The 23,661-nt window shown below is 38.5% G+C and overlaps 1 protein-coding gene across 1 annotated transcript; it reads right to left on the bottom strand.

Annotated features, from left to right (window-relative positions):
* Positions 1-12,343: 12,343 nt before the first annotated feature.
* Positions 12,344-13,878, bottom strand: LOC119826550 (coronin-1B-like). The gene is given in 3 exon segments (XM_038347941.2): positions 12,344-13,154; positions 13,157-13,726; positions 13,729-13,878. Coding segments are annotated over 3 exon segments (1,449 nt in total). The 5' UTR covers positions 13,814-13,878; the 3' UTR covers positions 12,344-12,360.
* Between the last annotated feature and the right edge of the window lie 9,783 nt (positions 13,879-23,661).

Here is a 23,661-nt window from a genome sequence, read left to right as displayed (position 1 = left end):
TTGATTGCTAAGATCAATCAATTTGATGCAGTCTATAATCACCTGGACTTATCTAGATTAGGTTTTCCAGTGGGAATATCTATGAGGGATTATCTTGCTTGCATTAATTGAGTTGGAAGACTTAAACATTTGCAGGTAGTATCATTCCCTAAGAGGAAGATCCTGGACTATATAAGAACAGAGAAAGTGAGCTGAACAGTAGCAAGCATGTATTGTTAGTTGCTCTTGTTCTCTACTGGTGATGTAATGTGACCTATGCTTTGAGTTTTTGTCATTTTTACGCCCTCACAGAAATGGACTGTAACTGCACCAGACAATTGATATCACAACAACAGGAAATGAAACTAAGACACTCCTCCTTTTTATTAGTTATTTTGTCACTGCAATGAAAAAAAGTAACCAATATAGTACTATTGTCAAATATCCAACAGAAACAGCTTAGGACACAAAAGAATTATTTTGGCTCATTGTATAGGGAACTTTCAGTCAATTGTGGTTGGAAAACTGTGGCAGGGTTTCTCTGCTGCAAATGCAGGAATATATGGCAATGGCTTGATCATATGGTAGCATACAGAATACAGAGGCTGCAGGCTGGAAGGAGAGGTAAGGATCAACTTTAAAGACTTGACAGTAGTGACCTTCTTCTGCCAACAAGTATAACTCCTACAAGTTTGAAAACTTAAAGTTTTACAAGTTGGGCATTGGGATCCCACCCAAGAAAATGTTTTGTGTGTGTGTGTGTGTGTGTGTGTGTGTGTGTGTGTCTAGAATTTCTTTATAAGCTTTCTCAAGTTTTACGTGGATACAAAAAAACGTGGATCGACCACGTAGTGTCAATTTGTAGTAGTGAGGCCAATTGTTTGTTCCCAGATGCTCAGACCCAAAATAATCACATAGAAGCATATTTCTGGCTAACTCCATCTTAAATTAGCCCACCTCCATTAATCTGTGAATAACCATGAAGCTGTGGCTTACCAGATAAAGTTCCAGTGTCTGTCTCTGGTGGGACTGCATGGCTTCTCTAAACTCTACCTTCCTTCTCCCAGCATTCAGTTTAGTTTTCCCTGCCTCTATTCTTTTACCCTATCACAGTCCATGACAGTTTCTTTATTTATTGACCAATAAAAGGAACACATATACAGAAGAACTTCCTATATCAAGAAATAGTATCTCAGCCGGGTGGTGGTGGCGCACGCCTTTAATCCCAGCACTCGGGAGGCAGAGGCAGGCGGATCTCTGTGAGTTCGAGACCAGCCTGGTCTACAAGAGCTAGCTCCAGGACAGGCTCTAAAGCCGCAGAGAAACCCTGTCTCGAAAAAACAACAACAACAACAACAAAAAAAAAAAAAAACAAAGAAAGAGTATCTCCTTGTTTTAGTTCATGGTAGTGTTAGATACTATTCTCTTTGCCGTAAAAAAAAAAAATCTCTGACAGAAGCAACATGAGGAATAAAAGATTAATTTGGCTCAAAGTTTAAGAGTTCTTTACCCCAAGGCAGGTAAGGCCCAACAGCATGAGTACTAAAATGCTTGTTGCATCACATTTGCAGTCAGGAAGCAAAGAGAAATTATTACTAACTGAGTGGCCAGTCTCTGGTCAGCACCCAGTGTATGAAAACATCCATAAATGCAGCAATGGCTTAGGAAAAATTCTTTTCTATCTGAAGGTTAGATATTTTCTATCTGATGGCAAAAATAAGTAAATACAGATGCTTTCTGATGATAACTTTATCTTTTATCTTTTACTTCATCTTAAATAATACTCTGAGAATCTCTCTGCCTCCACACAGCTACATTCTTTACATACAGCTACATATCTTTCTTTATACACATGCATCTCTCCTACAGCCATACATATCTGTACACAGTTACATCTATTTTCACAAAGCTACACATCTTTCCTTTACATGCATTCTACATCATTTTTTATTCCTTTTTATTAAAAATTTCTACCTCTTCCCATTTCCCTCCCCGTCCCTCTCCAGTCCAAAGAACAGTCAGGGTTTCCTGCCCAGTGGGAAATCCAAAGTCCTCCCCATTTCATCCAGGTCTAGGAAGGTGAGCATCCAAACAGACTAGGCTCCCACAAAGCCAGTACATGTAGTAAAATCAAAACCCAGTGCCATTGTCCTTGGCTTCTAAGTCAGCCCTCATTGTCAGCCACATTCAGAGAGTCCAGTTTGATCACATGCTCCATCAGACCTAGTCCAGCTGGCCTTGGTGAGCTCCCATTAGATCAGCCTCACTGTCACAGTGGTTGGGCACACCCCTCGCTGTCCTGACTTCCTTGCTCATGTTCTTCCTCCTTCTGCTCCTCATTTGGACCTTGGGAGCTCAGTCCAGTGCTCCAATGTGGGTCTCTGTCTCTATCTCCATCCATCGCCAGATGAAGTTTCTATGGTGGTATGCAAGATATTCATCAGTGTGGTTATAGGATAGGGCCATTTCTGGCTCCCTCTCCTCAGCTGCACACTATATTCATCTTTTTGGGTCTGCATTACCTCACTAAGGATAATGTTTTCTATTTCCATCCATTTGCATGCAAAATTCAAGATGTCATTTTTTTCTGCTGAGTAGTACTCTGATGCGTATATATTCCACACTTTCTTTATCCATTCTTCTATTGAGGGGCATCTAGGTTGTTTCCAGGTTCTGGCTATTACAAATAATGCTGCTATGAACATAGTTGAACAAATGCTTTTGTAGTATGCTAGGGCATCTCTTGGGTATATTCCCCAGAGTAGTATTGCTGGATCCTGGAGTAGGTTGATCCTGAATTTCCTGAGAAACCGCCACACTGATTTCCAAAGTGGTTGCACAAGTTTGCATTCCCACCAACAATGGATGAGTTTTCCCCTTACTCCACAACCTCTCCAGCAAAGGCTATCATTGGTGTTTTTGATTTTAGCCATTCTGACAGGTGTAAGATGGTATCTCAAAATTGTTTTAATTTGCATTTCCCTGATCGCTAAGGAGGTTGAGCAGGACCCTAAGTGTCTTTTGGCTATTTGAATTTTTTCTGTTGAGAATTCTCTGTTCAGTTCAGTACCCCATTTTTTAATTGGGTTAAATAGCATTTTAAAGTCTAGTTTCTTAAGTTCTTTATATATTTTGGAGATCAAACCTTTGTCTGATGCAGGGTTGGTGAAGATCTTCTCCCAATCAGTAGGTTGCTTTTTTTGTCTTAATGACAGTGTCCTTTGCTTTACAGAAGCTTCTCAGTTTTAGGAGGTCCCATTTATTCAATGTTGCTCTTATTGTCTGTGCTACTGTGGTTATACGTAGGAAGTGGTTGCCTGTGCCCATGTGTTGTAGACTACTTTCCACTTTCTCTTCTATCAGGTTCAGTGTGTTCAGATTAATATTGGGGTCTTTAATCCATTTGGACTTGAGTTTTGTGCAATGTGATAGATATGGATCGATTTTCATTCTTCTACAGGTTGACATCCAGTTATGCCAGCACCATTTGTTGAAGATGCTTCCTTTCTTTCTTCCATTGTATACTTTTAGCTCCTTTGTCAAAAATCAGGGTTTATAGGTGTGTGGGTTAATATCCAGGTCTTCTGTTCAATTCCATTGGTCGACTTCTCTGTTTTTATGCCAGTACTAAGCTGTTTTCAATACTGTAGCTCTGTAATAGAGTTTGAAGTCAGGGATGGTAATGCTTCCAGAAGTTTCTTTATTGTATAAGATTGTTTTGGCTATCCTGGGTTTTTTGTTTTCCCAAATAAAGTTGATTATTGTTCTCTCAAGGTCTGTGAAAAATTTTGTTGGGATTTTAATAGGGATTGCATTGAATTTATAGATTGCCTTTGGTAGAATTGCCATTTTTACTATGTTAATCCTACCCATCCAAGAGAATGGGAGGTCTTTCCATTTTCTGCTATCCTTTTCAATTTCTTCAATGCCTTAAAGTTCTTGTCAAATAGATCTTACACTTCCTTGCTTAAAGTTACCCCAAGATACTTTATGCTATTTGTGGTTATCATAAAAGGTGAAGATTCTCTGCTTTTCCTCTCTGTACATCACTTTTCTTTACAACTTATCTTCTTTGTCTCCATGCAGTAACAAATCTCTACACAGCCACAGCTACACATCTCATTTACATAGCTTTCTCATTATACAGCACTTCACTCACTCTCTACTCACTCTCTCACTCACTCGATCTCTCTCTCTTACCTTCTCAATGCTTCTTTTTTATCTCTCACACTTCTCTCTCTGCCCATTCAGCTATATCCTTTGCACGCACACACACACACACACACACACACACACATACACAGACACACACTCACACTTCTGCCTAGTTCTTTTCAAAGATACTCTCTACATAGCTGTCCACAGCAGCCTTTTTCTATATAACCTCACACAGCTTTCTTTCACAGAGAAACTCTGGACAATTATTTGTTACACTTTTAGGGCCTAGCTTATTCTCATAATACATAAGTCACATAGTTTTTCTCAGGCTAGGGAGGTCACATTGTCAACACTTGACTATGCATATAGCTCTAAGTTGGTAAGGGCTGCCAAACAGAAAATAACCATTGAAATTCAAGACTCTACAAAAACAGTTAGTTGGTTGAACCCCAAGTTCTGTAACAGAAACTGAGACTTTGAGTATGTGCCAAAAGTCAGTTACTGCAGAGGGTTATGTCTACCAAAGTTGCTTTATATCTGACCTTGATTCAGCAATAAGCACCTGGAAAAATGGCATCAAGTATTTGTCTCTAGGGGCAACCAGATATTCAACTCCAAGGCCAACCAGTTTGCTTTGAGTTTTTTCTGAAGTCTAAAATTAACTGTCTTCATGACTGAAAGTACTATTACTTTGTTATGTTAGTCTGAATAATAAAAAAATCCCAGTATGTTTTCTATTTATCAAAATTACACAGATTAAGCAGAAATCATCTTCCTGACCATTCACAGCTATATTGTGCCCAATAGATGGGACTTTTACAGGAGATAAAAACACAAGCAGTGGGAAAACACCCGTAGCCATTCTTAGGGAAGAAATGAAGATTCACACAAGAAAAATTACAGACAGGAGCAACGGGTCATTTATAATCAGTAACTCCATGCCTTTTCCAGGTGTAACTGCCCATCAGAGAGTTATTTGTCTAGTGGATTGACCTGCTGAACACTAGTTGTCACCTGCTGTATACCCCCACAGCCCTCTTCAACAAATGAATTCTGGTGTTCAGCTCACTTTCTCTTTCATTTGTTTCTGGACCCTGGATGATGAGATAGTGGGGTGTCACCCACATTCAGTGTGTCTTCCTTCTGCAAATGCCTTCATGGACACATGAAAAGGTATGTTTCCATGGTGATAATAAATCAGTTAGGTTGACAAGATTAACCACCACAAACACGTTTTAGTTTTCCTTCCACTGTTGTGGTCTTCTTATTCATGGCTTTTATTATAGTTAAGCACAGCATTCTCTCTGTGTTCAGCACATATTTCATGATGAGATGTTTTAGGTCATTTGCTTTTGTCCTAGTGAGACAATTAGATCATTGTTGTCTTTGATGGTATTAATGTTGAATTCATCTTTATTGATTTGTGAATGTTGAATCATCATTTCATCCCATGAATGAATCACATTTGATCATGATGAACTGTCCTTTTAATGTGTTGTTGAATTTCAATTAATATTTGCATATCCTCATCAAGCATCTTGGACTGGTTCTCTCTTATAACTTCGTTGTCCAATGTTAGTATAAAAGTAATACTAACTTTGTATGACAAATTTAAAACTATTCTTTATTGTGGAGGAAGAATTTATAAAAGATGAGCCTTATTTCTCTTAAGATATTTATTAAAATTCAGCAATGAAGGTATCAGGTCTTGACCTTTCTCCGATAGGTGAAATTTTCTCCTTTGTCTTGGTTAATCTGTCTAAAGAAATGCTGATTTTTGCCTTTTCATAAAACCACCTATGGTTTACAAATCTTTTATGTTGTTTTCCTGTTAACTTACTTATTCTTATTGCTTAATTTTCTTCATTTAACATAGGGCTAGTTCTTTTTTTCTTTGTTGGATAGAATTAAATCTATTTATTTATTTATTTATTTTATTAAAAATTTCCATCTCCTCCCCTTCTCCACCCCTTCCCTCCCCTCCCTTCCACCCATACCCCCACTCCGCCCCTCTCTATGCCAAAGAGCAATCAGGGTTCCCTTCACTATGTTAAGTCCAAGGTCCTCCCAGCTCCCCCTAAGTCCAGGAAGGTGAGCAACCAATCTGACAAGGCTCACAGTGAGCCCGTCCATGCTGTAGAGTTCATGTTCATCGCCGTTGTCCTTGGTTTCTCAGTCCTCCTCCACCGTCAGCCACATTCAGAGAGTCCAGTTTGTAACTTTTCCTTTGTTTTGAAAATTTCCTTAAAAAATTAATTTTCTGCTTTGAATTGATTTTCCTGAATCCTAAATGTTTTGGTATGTTGGGCTTTCATTCCTTAGGTGCAAGATAGTTTTTAATCCCCCTGTATTTTCCTTACCTCTGCTCTCTTCTGGTTTCAGTTAGCATGGAGGGTTTTGTCTGTCTTCTTATTCTTAGACTCCCAATCTTTAGGAGATAAGCCTCTTCAAAAACCACAGAGCCCAATGTGCTTTTGGTATCTTTTCAGTCATCTATGCATTTTGACTGAAGAATTTAATCTACTTACATTCAAAATAGTTATGGATAGGCAAAGACTTAACACTTCCTCATTTTCTCATTCTCTGGGAAATACCTTGTTTCTTCCCTTTTCTGTTGTTAAAATTTATGATATTTCCTTTAGCAGTATGTTATGATCTTCAAAAAATTGTTTGCCTTTTATAGATATTTTCTTTCTCATCACAAGAGAGCTTGTATCATTTTTTTCAATATAATTCTATTTCAAGCTGAAAGCAGGTTAAACTTTATTTGCAATATAAGGACTCTTCACTTCTATTTTGTCTTAATTCTTGCAAGAAAAAAATAACTTTTAAAAATGTGTCTATAGCAGATTGAGTCTTTTCTAACTTGCTTTTTTACATCCAATACTTTGTTTCTATCTGGGAAGGGAAAATGTGGGGTAAGTTCTTCTTACAGCTCTACTTACCAAGATTCTAGTGCAGCAGAATGGGATGTAGATTTGGAAGCTTGGAGACTTGGTTAACTCAAGGATGCTAGAAAATCATCAAATTTCTTTATTAATTTGCATATATGTAGTGTTTCTAGGCTTTAGGAATGGTTTTAAAAGACAAGCAATAAGATAGGTACTGGGAATCACAAAGAATGACAGACTTTGAGGATAGTGACAATTTCAGTTCACCTTCAGATTTGAGGGACAAATTAATTTGATTAGTTTGAGTGTTCTAGTCAGTTAAATGAGGTAATAGAAAGAAGTAATCAGATTAATAGAGTGTAAACGTCTAGGCTTAATGTTAAGGAGTGATACTGAGTGTCTCAGGAAACAGTGCAGATACTAGATGTCCTTTAGTATCACCCTGAACCCTGTTAAAAGGAAGCAGCCATGTGAGGAGATCCAGAAGCAAGTGGTAGTAGAGCACTGCATAAAGCCTCAGAACCTGGACTGACAAAGAGCAGCATGAGGGGGAGAGGAGAAGGGCACTGAAACTTGAAAATGCAGATCTACCTCCACACCTTTCAAAGCTACATGATAAACCACATCAGCAGTTCCATGAGTCATGAGTGACCTTTAAAGGACATTAGCAAGAAGTGAAGTGAGGAAGAAGTTTGGGTAGCAAATGCAAGAGGACTACATGGTGGTGAAAAGACCACTATTTAAGGGATAAATAAATGTCTATTTAAATACAGCTTATACATAGTAGCTGGTGTGTATGCATGTGTCCAGGAGTATGTGTATGTGTACCTGTGGAAGCTAGAGGTCAACATTTTAATTGCTCCCAAACTTGCTTTTTTGAGACAGGGTAGTTTGGTTTGTCCTGCTAGCAATTGAGCCCCAGGGATCTGCCTATCATCTCTTCCTACCCAGGGGCATAACAAGCACTTTAGTGACTAAACAATTTTCTTAACCCTACGAGCTGATAATATATACACTGCATTTGAATGTCACTTTCTTATTCTCAAGGTTACAAGTATTAGCATTTACTTGGCAATTCTTTTGTAAAGATAAACAAATAAAAGAATATAAACTATTGGTGATGGCCCATGGCACCCAGTAGGACTTAATTACATTTAAATATTATTACATTTGACTGCTTAGAATACCTACATCCTAGCGCATGATGGAGAGCACACAACGTGTAATTCTCCACTGAATTTAAAGTCATGTTCCATGCAGACATCTCTTTGAGCATGCAGGGTTAAAATTTCATAGCATCATCCCTGAAAGGAGGCTTTGCCCAAGTTGGGAGAATATTCTTCTGAAGAGGCCGTATGCTCTCTGGGATGAAAGAAGCATTGAATTTGGGCAAGACAGTCAGACATGTCTGTTTTTGATTGTTGATAAATATTTTATTTTACATTTTAAATTCATAGGGGCCACAAAATCATTGAAGATGAAAAAGAATTCAATATGAGACTGTCGCTTTGCGGGATTGTTCCTTAGAACACACTTGTTCTCATTTTGTTCAATTGAGAACGAAGCTTCTTGGCAGCTGGCCACTGACAGCAAGTCCACAGCTGCAACTGCACACTGTGAGGATGAGGCTCTTTCTTCTTCATGAGTGACTCTAACATATCTCTCCCCAGGATGAACTCAAAACCAATCATTCTTTAGCCAGCTACAGGCTTAATGCCTCAACTCTAAAGTATGCTCTTTGTGTTCCCATTGCTCCCTGCCTCCCATTTCACTGTAAGGGAGAAAAGTGTATCTGGTTTGTTTGACTTTACATGTTTTAACACCAAGAACAACCACATCTTGAGGCTAACCACAGGGTAGGCCATTATTAAACACAAGACAATAATGTTAGATTTTATAAATTCTAAAATCAATAGACCATGCTAGAAGAACAAATGTTTACAAGATTATGTTACCTCCCCCAATTTAATCAGCTTCTGGAGAGCTAAGCCATCTTCCATCTTAATTTAAATTCATTATCAACAGTAGGCTACTGTGACTATTGGTATACTCACTTTATCTAACAGAGTATTTTTCATCAAATTGACTCCAAATTTATAATATAAATGTTAAAGTCAAAATTTTCTATACAAAAATCCATTACCTCTGCAGTTCTGGCTCAGTGCATCTGCAAGAAGCATCATCATCATCATCATCATCCCTGAGAGGGTGAAGGACAGCCGCCTGGTTATCGGAAGCATGAGGAAAATGATGGGCACTTTTTAAAAACAATAAACCTCAACTATATTTTCTTAATTTGGCCACATTTCTCATCAGTTAAGTTATATCATTTTACCTTATTCTAAGCAGAGGAATTTTGTTAAAAGAGGATAGAGGGGACATTGGGGTTCATATGAACCTATAGCAATACTAGGAACAGGGGATCTGGAAGCAGCTCCTTCCCTACAAGTCTTTGTAGAAGTCATCTCCTCTCCTTCATTCTCCCCTATCCAGGGAGAAGGTCAGGCCCAATCCGTTGTTTCTCAAACTCAGGTCTGCTCTACAGTCCTCTTTGATGTCTGTGTTTAACACTTGCTCGTTCTTAATACCTATCACATTTTGATTTCTTGATTAACATAAAAAAACATCTAAAAGGAGTCACAAGATAATTCAAAACAGCAGTAGTATGTAATTCTTGTAATGAATCAATAAATATTAAATGAATGGAACAGTGGTGGAAATCACATCTTAGTCCATGTTTGCATGAGAAGGAAACATGGTTCCATTGGTTGGAGACTAGTCACACATTGGGCAACATTGGCTGAGATACCCTTGGGAGTCTTTAATGGCTCTCAAAATCCGTGATGAGTTCTTTAAGGAAAGATCCTTTCAGATATTTCTTTTGGAAGTGGGGTATGCCCAGATAAATGGTAAAACAACAGACTATCTTGTTCTGCAAAGAAGCCTGAGAAAACACAGACATTCATGGGAGTATAAGAGTGAAAGACTAAAAGATCTGGAGGACAGTAAATATAAAATATTTAAACATGATACGAAGTCAAGAATTTACAATATTAATTTGGAGTTTATTTCTACAAATGATAATGTTCTTTTTAATCTCAGTTACACATACAAATAATGTGGCTGTGCTTGAAATGCATCTGTGTGCACAGCAGCAAAGGATTTAGATGGGAGTTGAACTAGAAGAAGGGAAAAGGAAAATTGTTGGAAAAACTGCCACATTTGTAAATGGAGGTGGGGAACTCGAATCTCTTATCTCAAGATTTTAGTAGAGTCACCATATAATTGCACCCTGTTGTCAGTTCTGTTGTAAACACAGTTTTAGTAACAACAGTATTTGATGTAAATTTCTTCCTTCTGGCTATCATTCTAATATTATTTATAAACCACAAAGGCAAAAGAAAACTCTAACAAAGTTGATAACCAATATGAGCACTACAGAAACTTTTGATGAAGGAAGAAAAGAAAGATCATCCTTAGAGACAAAGAAAGAGTGCTCCAATTTGTTGTACTCTGCCTTCAAAATGCCTCTCCTATTTCCAACCTTTGACTATATAAAGGTTTTGAAACATGTCACACTAAAATAGTAAAAAAAATTACTTTGCAATCATTTGAGTTCCAAACAGTACATTAATGATACACTCTTCAAGGCCTTACAAAGATTTTACAAGTTGAAGCAATTGCATGGGGGAATTCAGTTGTTCTAGATGTTGCATCCTTCAGGACTTGAAGTGAAATGGATCTTTTTGCTATGTTCTCAGATGTAGCTGAACTAGCATGACCCCCTACATTTGAATCTGATATGAATTCCTCACTAGTGTCTGGAGGAAGAATTAGACAGTGTGTAAGCCTCTGCAAACTGTATACATGACATAGATACTAGCACTTTATGAATTCAGTCAAGGCTGGAGGATGTAGCCTTCTAGATTTCTTACACTGCTGTTCCTGAGAATGTACTTACCAAGGAAGAGATTTGTAGAGATCAAAAAACTTTTGACTTGTTGGTTTTGAGATAAGACTACATTTTAGAGCGAATATTTTTAGGAAACATTTCAGAGAACATTAAATACTGAAAAATTCAACACAGTTTTCATTTCTAGGAGTACAGAGGGAGGTTCATAGAAATATAAATCTGACATATTATAGTGAGAATGCTTATTATACAGAAAAAAATAAGTGTCATCCATGAATATCATCAGTAGAAAAGTCATCCCTAGAATAAAACAGTCTTCCTAGAATACAATAGTCCTCCAGCAACTGAGTGCATTTTATGCTACAGTTAAAGCCTTCCCTGTATTTGCATCCAGTGCAACTTGTTAGCAACAGCAGCATCTACATAATAATTTAACCTTGAAATTTTAACTTCTTAATGCCTCAAGATCAGAAAATTGTATTATACTTTGTGTTAAATATAAAAGTATTTGTTATAGCAGAACAGTTGTTGAAGAATGAATAAAGTAATATTTAAAATGTGAGTAACCTCTGAGGATGGAGCAATTAACAGTTGTATTACTTTCTGTATTATGACCCACACAGTTGACATTAGAACCTGAGGCACGAGAAATATCTTTGAGTTAGTGGGGGTTAGCAAATGGAGATCCATAAAGCAAAGGGAAGCCACAGGAAGAAAGAATGTGCTGCAGACAAACAACCGAGGAAAGAAATAGAAAAGCAGAGAAAGGAAAACTAGAAAACTCGCCTATTCACAGCTTCAGGCATAGTATTTGCTAAATAAAAAGAAATGTGATAAGTTTAGTAGGAATGGGCTTTCATAGGCAAGAAAAGGGGAAGAAAGGCTTTCTATATGTGTAGGAAGTAAGTGAGGAAGAGCTTGATCATGCTAAATTCAGTGTACAGCCTTTATTACTGTAGCCACACTGTTATGTAAGCAAACACTTATATTGTTCACTTAGTGTCCATGCACATTTGCTTTGTTTAAAACCTAGTATTTATATTCCTTGGAGAGATAGATTAGACTAGTAGACTAGCAGCAAGATCGCATTGCAAGTTCATACTTTTTTTTTTTTTTTTTTTAGAAAGAGCATTTTATTTAAAATGAAAACATAGAACCATCTCTGCTGCTTTCTCTGGGGAGCAGGCAGTGGGCTGGACAGGTTGAGAAGATGGTCCCTTAAAGTACTTGGGAGTTTGCCTTGGTACAAAAATCTTCCGAAAGCCAGGTGGTGCTTCCAACCTGGGCCTCAGGCTGTGGAAACTGGCCGTGACCTGCCCCAGAGGCACTAAGCAGCAAACTGCCTGGTGTGACCTGGCCACAGAAGCTAGGTGAAGGGAGTGCGGAGGAGGCAGTGTCGGGAGCAGGTCCCTGGTGGTCCTATGTGTCCCCATTCTCCATGCGGCCCAGCTTTTCCTCCAGGCGGCTGATGCGCTCCCCCTGTTCCTTGACCAGCACCCGAAGTGCCCGAAGCTCTTGCATCACCTCTTCCAGTTTCCCAGATTCACCAGCCCCAGCAAGGGCGCCAATGGGAACATCCGTAATTGTGGTAGCTGTGGCGGCTCCAGGACGGCTGGAACTGACAGGCTGGCTGTCCGATAGCACATTTTGCCAGCTGACTTTGAGGTCCCATTGTTTACTGGGCACATAGGCTTCTCGCAGTGAGATCAGGATGGGATCAGCATCCTGCCCGCTCACCCAATCCTCTGCCTCAAGAGCAGCCTCAGGTCCGGCTGTGTCAGGGTACAGATCATCCTGGAAGAGATCAGACTTTCTTGGCACAGTCATGACTATGGGCTCGCACTTGCGCTCATGCAGTTTGTAGAACTTGGCAATTTCACACTTGCTGACCTCCAAGCCCCTCTTAGGCATGCTACCCATACCCCTATGGGGTTCTTTGCTCGTGAATGTGTTCAGGAAGTGGATATAGGGAGGCTCGTCTGTGATCTCAAAGTACCGGATGCTGGAGTCGCCCTTGCCACAGACATAGACCACACTGGTGTCTGGGTCATAGAAGGGCAGCAGGGCCCCATTGCTTGAATCCAACTCCTGCAGGGCCTTAGGCTCCTCAAAGTTGTCTGGGTCCCAGAGTGCCAGCTGACGTTCACTCATGCGGCTGAAACCGGTGGTGAACACCTTGCCATCGGCCAGAAAGATGGCCCGCATGGGCCGAGCCCCTGGTGAGCCTTCTCCCGCTCTGCCACCAGGGTGCCCCGCCTGGGATCGATGATGCGGACACTCTTGTCCTTGCAAGCTGAGCAGAAGAGGCTGCCATTGTGATTCCAGCTCACGTTGTAGATGAGGTCAGGGTGCAAGCTATCCAGGCGGTACAGCTCTTCTGCAGTGCCCACGTTCCAGATAAGCACCACATTGTCACAACCTGCACTGAGAAGCACATTCCGGGCTGTGGGGTGCCAGGTGATGATGCCCACACCCTTGGTGTGCCCCTCAAGCACCACTACTGGCTCAGTCAGAGGTGAGGTCAGCCCATTCTCTGGAATCTGCCATACCATGACTGTGCAGTCCTCTGAGCCACTGGCAATGACTTCATCATTGTGGGGACACCAGTCAATGTCCAGAACAGGTCCCATGTGCCCACACACTGTTGGGTAGGCCTTGTCAATGCGGCCTGTCTTGTTTAGAGGGAGCACCATAAAGGCTCCCCCGCCACTGCCTTCCACAATCACTGCCAGGAACTTGGGGTTGACGGCGCAGAAGGTACTGTCCCAGGTGACCCAGGACACTCAATTTCCTCATAGCACTGGTCATTCTTGACCGGCTGTCCGAACACATGCCGGAATTTGCTCTGTCGCACCACTTTTCGGAAGGACATGTCGCTCACCGCTCACCAGGGACGCCCGGGACTGCGGCAGCAACCTCGGGCGGCTCCGGATCCCGGCCTCTCGAAGTGTCTCTCTGTTACAGACATACAGTAAAAATACTCAAAATTTTTAAAAGAAAATATTGGCACCATCAAGATGGTTCAGTAGGTAAAGGCGCTTACCAAAAAGTCTGATGACCCGAGTTCAGTCCTTCAAATCCACAGAGAAACAATTCCTTCAAACTGTCCTCAGACATGCATATGCATGACCCCTCCATTCAAGTAGGAAAATACCGAGAAAAGGAGAAATAATACAGAAACACCTTTGTCTGGTAGCCTGGACTAGGGTGCAACAGGAAACAATACAATGAAATTAATTTACTACAAATGATTATCTTGCTCTCAAAGCCTTTCCCCTGTGATACACAGGGCATTGTGGAGACCAGCACCACTTGAGGTGTCACTAGCAGCTGTGATGAGGAAGGGAGTGTGGCGGATCATGAACTGGCTTTGATCTAGAGGAGACATAAAAGTTCACCCATATTTTCTTTACCAAAGCGAGTTACAAGGCCATGTCTACAGTAAAGAAATAAAAGCTCGATGTGTCTAGATCAAAAAGTGGAAATAGCTGATAGATTGAAAGAATTTTTATTATACGCTCCATGTTGAAACTATGTACACTTTGGTCCTGAACCAAACAGAAATAAAATGATGAGCACAGAATAAGGTGAACTCTGGAGGACAAAGGCAGGGAGTACAGTCAGGTGTTCAATTTCCTTGGGGGTCAAAACATCAAATGCTACACATTTACGTGCTTTTGGAAAAAAAAAAAAAAAACTATCCCCAATATAGCTGGTAGCCAGCATCTGGAATGAACCAGTGACTTAATCAACAATTGGTGACATGTTTCTTCTTGTTAAAGACTGAGTTATATTTCATGGGTCCCTAGAAGAATTCACAGATGCAGAAGAAAAGATCTGAGTCAGAGATACCGAAATACACAGAGTGAGAACAAACATTTCACAGTTCCAGATGAGTCTGTAAACAAAAATTTAAATCACACACAGAACTGATAGTATAATAGGCAAGAAAATCCTGTTACAATAGATATTCACTCCATTTATTAAAAAAATGTCTGAAAAATTAATTGTACAATATTCAAAGAGATAAAGAAAAAAACTAGTAAAAGAAAGAAATGTAATGGACACAACCAGGGATGAGAAGAAATGAAAGACTACGTAGACATGAAGAAGACCACTTTGAAATACTAAAAATGAAAAAAGATTGAGACTGTTACAGAAAACAACAACTGGTTAAAAAAAACAGCCAATGACTGACTGTGGTCTACTTGGCCCCAATGAACATCTACATCACATCTATTACAACTGAGGCTTAGGGAGTAGAAACTTTGCAAGGGTCAGAGGACCAGGACATCTGCTGACTCTCTTCTGTATATGACAGAGAAGTGATTGCCATGAAATCTCAGCAGTATGGTTGTCTAAATAAGACCACAACACCAGCTGAAATGCCAATATGGATGGGGAAGTCTCACAGAGCCCATCCGTAGAGGAAGAGTGATAGGCAATTAGTGACTGCTAAGAGAGGGTAAATCAGTCTTTCCTAGGGATGGCCCCCCTAATTTGTTGTCCAATTACAAGTGGTTAGCCCTAAAACCAGATACATATGAGCAACACTTATTGTAGTAACTGTTGTTTTATCTTTGGCACAGTGACTGCACCTTAGTCTACTGCTGTTTCACCTGCAATGGCTACTCTGCAGTCGCTGGTCTGCTGCTCTGGCAGCAGCCCAGCTGCTTAGGCCACAGCCTGGTAGAAATTCTCTTCCTGCAGATATGGCTCTGTCACTGCTGCTGAAGGTAGTTTTAACCAAGTCTTTATCTTTGGTTTATAAATAAAACTTGAGATTTAAAAACTTGGGTGAGGTTGGCTAGCAACTAGCTAAGCTATTCTTGCTGGCATCTCCCAAAAGCAAATCCTTCTACTCTGCCAAAACAAAATAAAATGACACTCCACTCAAAATCCTTTGCTACTACTTTGAGTACATCTCTCTGTTTCTTCCAGATGTCCTCTCATGCTCTAGGATTACTTTCTGCCAGCTAATTGCTAACTCAGCCTCCTGACCCAAGGTTAATTTTATTTAATTAATGTAAATGTTAACTCAGAGTTAACACTTAGAATAAATATCCCCCCAAATTTTCTTCTGTATTTCTAAATAAAAAGGAATAGCTTTAAATCTAACACAGGAAAACTATATACAATAAAAACAGTTATCATGTAAGGATTATATTCACAATGTTCAGTCCAATTCTATTGAGCAAATTCAGAGAAACTATTCTATTATATATTTTATCTTGATACATAACTCATTTTCTATCTAACTTGTATTACCAAGCCCAAACATTAGACCTCCAAAACATTTTCTTAGATAAGCAATTTAAGCTTATATCTCTCAACCTTATACACTTTAGACCTCCTTTGTGAGTTTCTTTTCTGAATTGGGTAACAACGTGTAACTATAACTATCTCATATTCAACTCTGACAGAGACTGGAGAAGAATATAATACTATCTGAGTAAACAGAAAGTGTAGGGCAAAGAATTTCTAAAACTATAAAAATAACAGAGACATTTTACTGCCTTGACAGTCACCCCAAGGTTCCTCTGCATTGAGGGGACATCCATCTTTGGAGTGCAGGTCTAGAGTATCTGACAGACGTTTCTGTGAAGCAGGAATTTTGAAGGATTGACCTGCCTGATATTGGAAAAGTTAAGTAGTCACTTTCTTTTGTATCCTGCTTGCCCAATTTGGACAGCATTCTGTTAGCAGTAGAGGCAAGGGCAGTTTCTTTGCCCAGTAGCTAACTTTGTCACAAATGAAAGCAATCTCCATATGGAAGTTCTTCAATGCCTGTCATCCTTTTTTTTGGAGTAAATTGATGCTGTCCGGAGCAGATGTGTCTCATTGTCACATAAAGCCTTAAGTGATCAAAAAATCATAAATGCCATAGTCTTTAGGTTTCCTAAGTGTTTGAACACCATCTATATAAAATATATCTCTGTTTACCCTTGAAAACATACATAACATGGCTATAATTTTGATTATTATAGATAATTAAGTACTATCCTGTATTTATTATACATTACATTTTAAATGAGCTGCATAAGTATAATACCTTAAACAAGAGCAGGAACACACACACACACACACACACACATACACACACACATATATATAATAACAAAATAATCTTAAATTTGTATCAATAGTCAAAAATTCATACCAAGGTAAAATAATGAATTTGGCATGCTTATGAATGGAAATAGAAAACACTTTACTGAGTGAGATAACCCAGACTCAAAAAAGATGAATATAGTATGTACTCACTCGTAAGTGCGTTCTAGCCATAAACAAAGGACATTGAGGCTATAATTCATGATTCTAGAGAAGCTAAATAAAAAGGTGAACCCATAGAAAAACATATATTTACCCTCCTGGATATTGGAAGTAGACAAGATCAACGGGCAAAAGTTGGGAGCACAGGGGTGGGGGTGGGGTGGGGGGAAGGGGTGCTGGGGAGAGAGAAGGGAAAAGGAGAGGATTGGGGAGAGCTTGGGGGAATGGGATGGTTGAGATGTAGAAGGGTGGATATGGGAGCAGGGAAGAAGATATCTTAACTTAGGGAGCCATTTTAGGGTTGGCAAGAGACTTGACTCTAGAGGGGTTCCCAGGTGTCCAAAGAGATGTCTCCAGCTAGTTCCTTGGGCAGCTGAGGAGAGGGAGCCAGAAATGGCCCTATCCTATAACCACACTGATGAATATCTTGCATACCACCATAGAACCTTCATCTAGCAATAGATGGAGATAGAGACAGAGACCCACTATGGAGCACTGGACTGAGCTTCCAAGACCCAGATGAAGACCAGAAGGAGGGAAAACATGAGCAAGGAAGTTAGGACCGCGAAGGGTGTGCCCACCCACTGTGACGGTGGGACTGATCTAATGGGACCTCACCACCAGCTGGACTGGGACTGAACGAGCATGTGATCAAACAGGACTCTCTGAATGTGGCTGACAATGAGGGCTGACTGAGAGACCAACGATAATGACACCGGGTTTTGATTCTACTGCATGTACTGGATTTTTGGGAGCCTAGTCTGTTTGGATGCTCACCTTCCTGGACCTGAATGAAGTGGGGAAGGCCTTGGACTTTCCACAGGGCAGGGCACGCTGACTTCTCTTAGGACTGGCGAAGGAGAGGGAGGAGGAGAGGGAGAGTGGGAGGGAAATGAGAGGATGGGAGGAGGTGGGAATTTTTAATAAATAAATAAATAAATAAATAAATAAATGTCATTTTCAACCGATCTCAGAGAGATTAAAGGATCACAATGTTAAGTATTTCTAGGGTACACAAACTTAACTCCTAATTGCTTGTTTCAGAATCAAGTCCAAAATCACATACAGGAAGCTAGATAAAGCCTCTCTGAATTAGTCAGTACTCTATATAACCATTAATATCATGATAGAAAGCATATATTAATCTTATAAATTTAGAAATAATATTTATACCTTAAGAAAAGTTTTAAAGATTCAAAATAAAACCAAAGGATTATGAGATTAGTGAAAATAAAATAGTGCCTTAATTTTGGTGTTTTTCTGTCTTATACCACGTGTATCTTTTAAAATGTAACAGAAACTTTGAATTTTCCTTTAAAAAGTATGCTTGGGGTTAGAAAAGGAGAAAGCTACACTCCAATTCCAAAGCCAGCTTTTATTTTTAATTGAATTGAGACCACAAATAGACTATTTTTCTTTTATGTTTGTAGAGAGCAGCACAAACAAGTACTTGGGAAGATTTATGAAATTTTATTTTGTTGGAAATATGTAATACCATTAGGTCAGATTTACTTTTTTTAAGACATTTTAATCTGAATGATTCATCCTTGTTCTTCAGATGTCTCATTTGTCCAGTGGTTTTCAAGATTCCTTTGTTAGATCCTTTTATTCTCTTGGGAAGACAAAACAAAAGCCTTCTCCAACAGTAACTTTGGGGAGTTCTTTTTTCATTAGGTTATATGTTTGCTAAGACAAAATATTTTTTGACGATAGAAACAGTTTTTATTATTTTTAATAATAAAATTTATTTTACTTTTCCATACCTGATCAAATGAAAGGCATTTCTTAGTCTTAGAAGTTAGTTTGGATTGAATAACCAAGATGTTTAATGAACTATTACCTCACCTATTCAAGAGGTCTCTCCTGTTCTAATCTAATCTCTATGAACCTTTATGGTATCTATAGCCATTCTTCTTCCATGGAAACAAAAGGAAAATCACTTCCCCAATGTAACACATATCCTGGCTTCCATTCTAAGGTCAATACATTATTAAAATATATAGGCTGAATTAATTCAGTAATTTTTTTCTATAATGTAATGCCTTTCCTCAGCTATTGTTTTTTTTTATTGGCATGTAAAAATTTAAAGCTAGTAAAGGACGTGTAATTTGTCCTTATTACTCCATTTTGTTTATTAAACATACCTTTTAAACTGTCATCAGATCTTTCCATATCTGTGTATGCTATAGGATTGTGTGGTATATCCATCATATGCTTCATGTTGTAATATGCAAACAAGCAAACAAGCAGTTTCATTGTACTAGAGACTTTTGCTGGAGCATTGTCAGCCTTAATTTGTACAAGTCACTCCATAATGGTCATGACTTCTAATTAATGTATAATTATAGAATCAGACTTTTCAGAACTTAAAGCAGTTGCTCATTTACATCTTGAATCATATCTTTGGTATGGTGCACATATTTTAAGTTTCCAAACTCTGTAAAATGAAACACATCTGCTTGCCAAATTTAATTTCTTTAGTAATTTTGAGATACTTCCTGCAGGTAATAGAGTCTGATTATACACAGAACAAGTGGGACATTTCCTTATAATTCCTTTGGCATCTTGCCAAATAATAGAAAAATCTTTCTTTAAATCTTTGCTGTGAACATAGTGTTTCTTATAAAGTTCTGAGACACATTTCCTACCAATAGCTGATCAATTTCATCATTACCTTGTGTTGGAGGCCTGGTAGGCCTGGATGGTACCTGATATGTTATATTTTTATATACAGAGGATGATTAGTATTTCTTTAGCCTTGCTGTAGTTGAATAAGTAACAAAACTAATTCTGAACCTTCTGGAATAAGTTCAGCAGTTTCAATATGTAGATCAACTCTGCATATTAAGAGGTTCTGAAAAAATTAATAATACCATGTTAATAGCATATAATTTTGATTTATGAACTGATTTATAAGGGCTTTGAGCCACTTTGTTTAATTTTCCTGCCATTCCCCATTTATTTGCACCAGTATAGAATCTAGGGTGTCCAGAAATTGGTTTTCTCTTTATTATATGAGGGAGAAACCTATTAGGTCTTTTTAAAAATTAAAATTTCTTGCTTTGGGGATATTTGTTATGAGTCTTTCCCAAGAAATTATTACAAGGTCTTTGCCAATGTGCATTTTCTCCACATCATGAAGCAATTTCAGCATTAGTAAAAAGATACCAAAATTTCTGCTGGATCTATTCCTCCTAATTGATGAATTCCCGATTTCCTTTTTAGAATCGATTCAGAAAACTATTCCACACAAGTCTTTAATTTTTTTGCTCTGTTTGTGTGGTAAAAATATCCATTCTAAGATATTCTCTCTACATAAGAATTTCTGTATGAGGATGAGTAGAAGGTAAAATAACTAGAACACAATTGAGCTATGGATATATGTGATCCAAATGTGCATTCTGTAATTTATTTTATTCCAGAACCAATTCTCTCTCAGCCTCAGCTGATGGTTTTCTTGAACTGTGTAAGTCCTTAGCACCTCATAAAGTTTGAAATAAACTACTTAGTGCTTGAATTGTTAATGTAATTGTGGGCTTTATTCAGTTAGTATCTACCAGCAATTTTTTTAATATCATTAGGAATTTGTAAGTGATCTCTCTGAATTTGTATTTTCTGTGGTTGGATTTTCAGTAAACCTTTCTTATACCCTAAATAATTAAGAAAATCTCTTCTTTGTGGGTTTTTTTGTTTTTGGGTTTTTTTTTTTTTTTCATAAGCAATTTTTTGTTTGTTTTTTGTTTTTTTGTTTTTCTAGACAGGGTTTTTCTGTCCTGGAACTAGTTCTTGTAGACCAGGCTGGTCTCAAACTCATAGAGATCTACCTGCCTCTGCCTCCCAAGTGCTGGGATTAAAGGTGTGTGCCACCACCACCCGGCTGCATGAGCAATTTTTAATCTCCAACAAAGTGAAGTTATTTTTACTTCATCAAATACTTTATTTTCTAAAATATCTGTGTCTGAATCAGGAAATGAGATATCATCCATGTAATGATAATTATAGATTGAGGAAATTGTTTATGACTTTATTCAAATGATGGTTGTAGAAAATATTGACATAAGTTGAGGTTGTTTAACCTTTCTTGTGGAAGAATTTCCCAATGGTATCTTTTAATAGGCTGGGAATTCTTATGAGGGTATTATGAAGGCAATTTTTTCTCTATCTTGTTCTTGTACAAGTATAAAAAGTATAGTCAAAATCAGTCTCTTAAATTAACCTCTAAAGTAGATCATCTCTTAGATAATAAGGAAGGCAAGAGAATTCCATGCTATAAAGACCCCCATTGGATGAATCACCTTATTTATGGCTCTTAAACCTGTAAACATTTTCCATATTCCAGAGTTTTTTTTTTTTTAATAACAAATACATTCTAAGGACTGGTTGATTACTTAATATGTTGAACATTTAACTGCCCCTGTACCAGTTGTTATAATTCCCGTAACTTCAATTCCCATTTTTCTACCCATACAAGTTTGTCATTTAACCATTTTAAAGGTAGGGCTGTTGGTACATTTGAAAGATTAGTAGGTGTTATGTTCTGCTTATGTAAATCCTGAACAGTCAATGACTGTTCTTGAAAATTGCTTTTAATATTTTTTTTCAGAATCATACATTACTTTATACTTCTGAGATTGGAGGGTGCTGTGGGCCACAAGCATTATTCAGTAAAAGTTCAGCAGACAGATCATTAAACAATCTCATGGGAGTGTAATCTAATGAGAAAACTGATTTGCAGAGCTTTTCAAACTCCTTTCTTTTGAACAGTTGTAAATTCTGCAAAATCTTTGTAAAGCCATAGCCTTTCTCCTTTTTATAGTGAGATTCATTCTGAAATGGCCCAGCAGTGTATAAATCATTCTTTAAAACTGACTTTTCTGTACTGGCAACTAGAATGACAATGTGGGGCCCTGGTGTGAAAGTATTTACTGAGTCAAACTTTTGTTCTCATAGTCAAATCTACATAAAGCTAGTCTCCCACACTTTTCATTATTGACAGAATTCATTGACAAGAAAGAAACTGAGTAGGAGGCACTGAGCAGGAGAGATACCATGTCTGCTCTTACTGATAAACAGGTTTGAGCACCCCTAAAATCTCCTACAGCCAACTCAGGAGAGCATAACCTACTGGCCTTTGTTATACCCTAACAAGCTATTAATATTTTGTACTTGCCTTTACCTTTCATTTGACACAAGGTCTTAGTTTAGGAACTGTTTGTTCCTTTACCCTAAAATATTCAAAAATGCTTGGGTCAGTAAACCTCCTCCAGAGAACGGAATTCCTTCTCACCTGGGTGCCAGCAGATACAGCACCCCTACAGCACTCTGTTGGCCTGGGGGCCAAGTGCCATCCACTTTCCTTCCACGTGGCTTATGTTGGGAACCATTGTGTTCCCAGTCACCACTGAAAGGGCTTAAGAACTACACAATACTACAGCATTTTTCCTCCCTCTTTTTCTACATCTTTCTATAATTACATACTATAGCTTAACTAATCACACAAATAGTTAACACACACTTTTTCTCTTCTTAGAATTCTCTACTGATTTAAAGTCTCATCCTAATCCACGTTATATCTATAGGGGAGCTTCACTGCCATGCTCCTTCTGAGACATAAAGCACCTATTTTTACAGTCTCCATCTATCTTTTTAGCTCCTAAGAAATGCATGTCTGGTACCATTGTTATTGCCTATGGAATTGCTAACTACATCTGTGTGGTTATATAAACTGAAAACATTGTTAGCATTGAAGGGTGGACCCACAATGTGAAATTGTGATATAGAAAAAAAAATTAAGACTTTTATTTTAAATGAAAAAGAAGAAATAAGAGTAAGTTCTATGGAGTGGAACTGAGACTGAGATACTGACAGAAGCAGCAATTTGGAAAGAGCTGAGAACCTACCAGTATTTTAAAAAGTTTACATCCTCAGTTGAAAATATGTTTAAGAGATAAGGGAGCAAGTGAAAACAAAACCACTTAGGCATATCAATCAGGCTATGGAAAGTGTGATGGAGATGAGGGACAGTTGGGTTGTGACTGAAAACCACAGCAGCTGCCAGATGAGACACAGATGATCTCATAACCACAAGTCTAACTGATGACCTACAACATGGATCCCAGAGCAGTGAACTTATATTTCCTATGTGTAAATGTGTAACCTTGTACTTTATCATCTTCCCATCCCATCCTTGAGAGAGACAGAGAAATATCGGTCATATAGACCTATGAAGAGTAAGAAAGTTATTTGCTGGAACTAGAAAAAAATCATCTTGAGTGAGGTAACCCAGACTCAGAAAGACAAACATGATATGTACTCAATCATAAGTGAATATTAGATGTAAAGAAAACAATAACCAAGCTATAACACATAGCCCCAGAGAAACTAGGTAACAAGGAGGACCCTAAAATGGATGGATGGATCACCCTGGAAAGAGGAAACAGATGAGTT

Source organism: Arvicola amphibius, chromosome 11, assembly GCF_903992535.2.
Source record: "Arvicola amphibius chromosome 11, mArvAmp1.2, whole genome shotgun sequence".
NCBI classification, from domain to species: domain Eukaryota; kingdom Metazoa; phylum Chordata; class Mammalia; order Rodentia; family Cricetidae; genus Arvicola; species Arvicola amphibius.
Note: the sequence above shows the minus strand (reverse complement) of the source record. Positions and strands in the feature narration are given on the sequence as shown.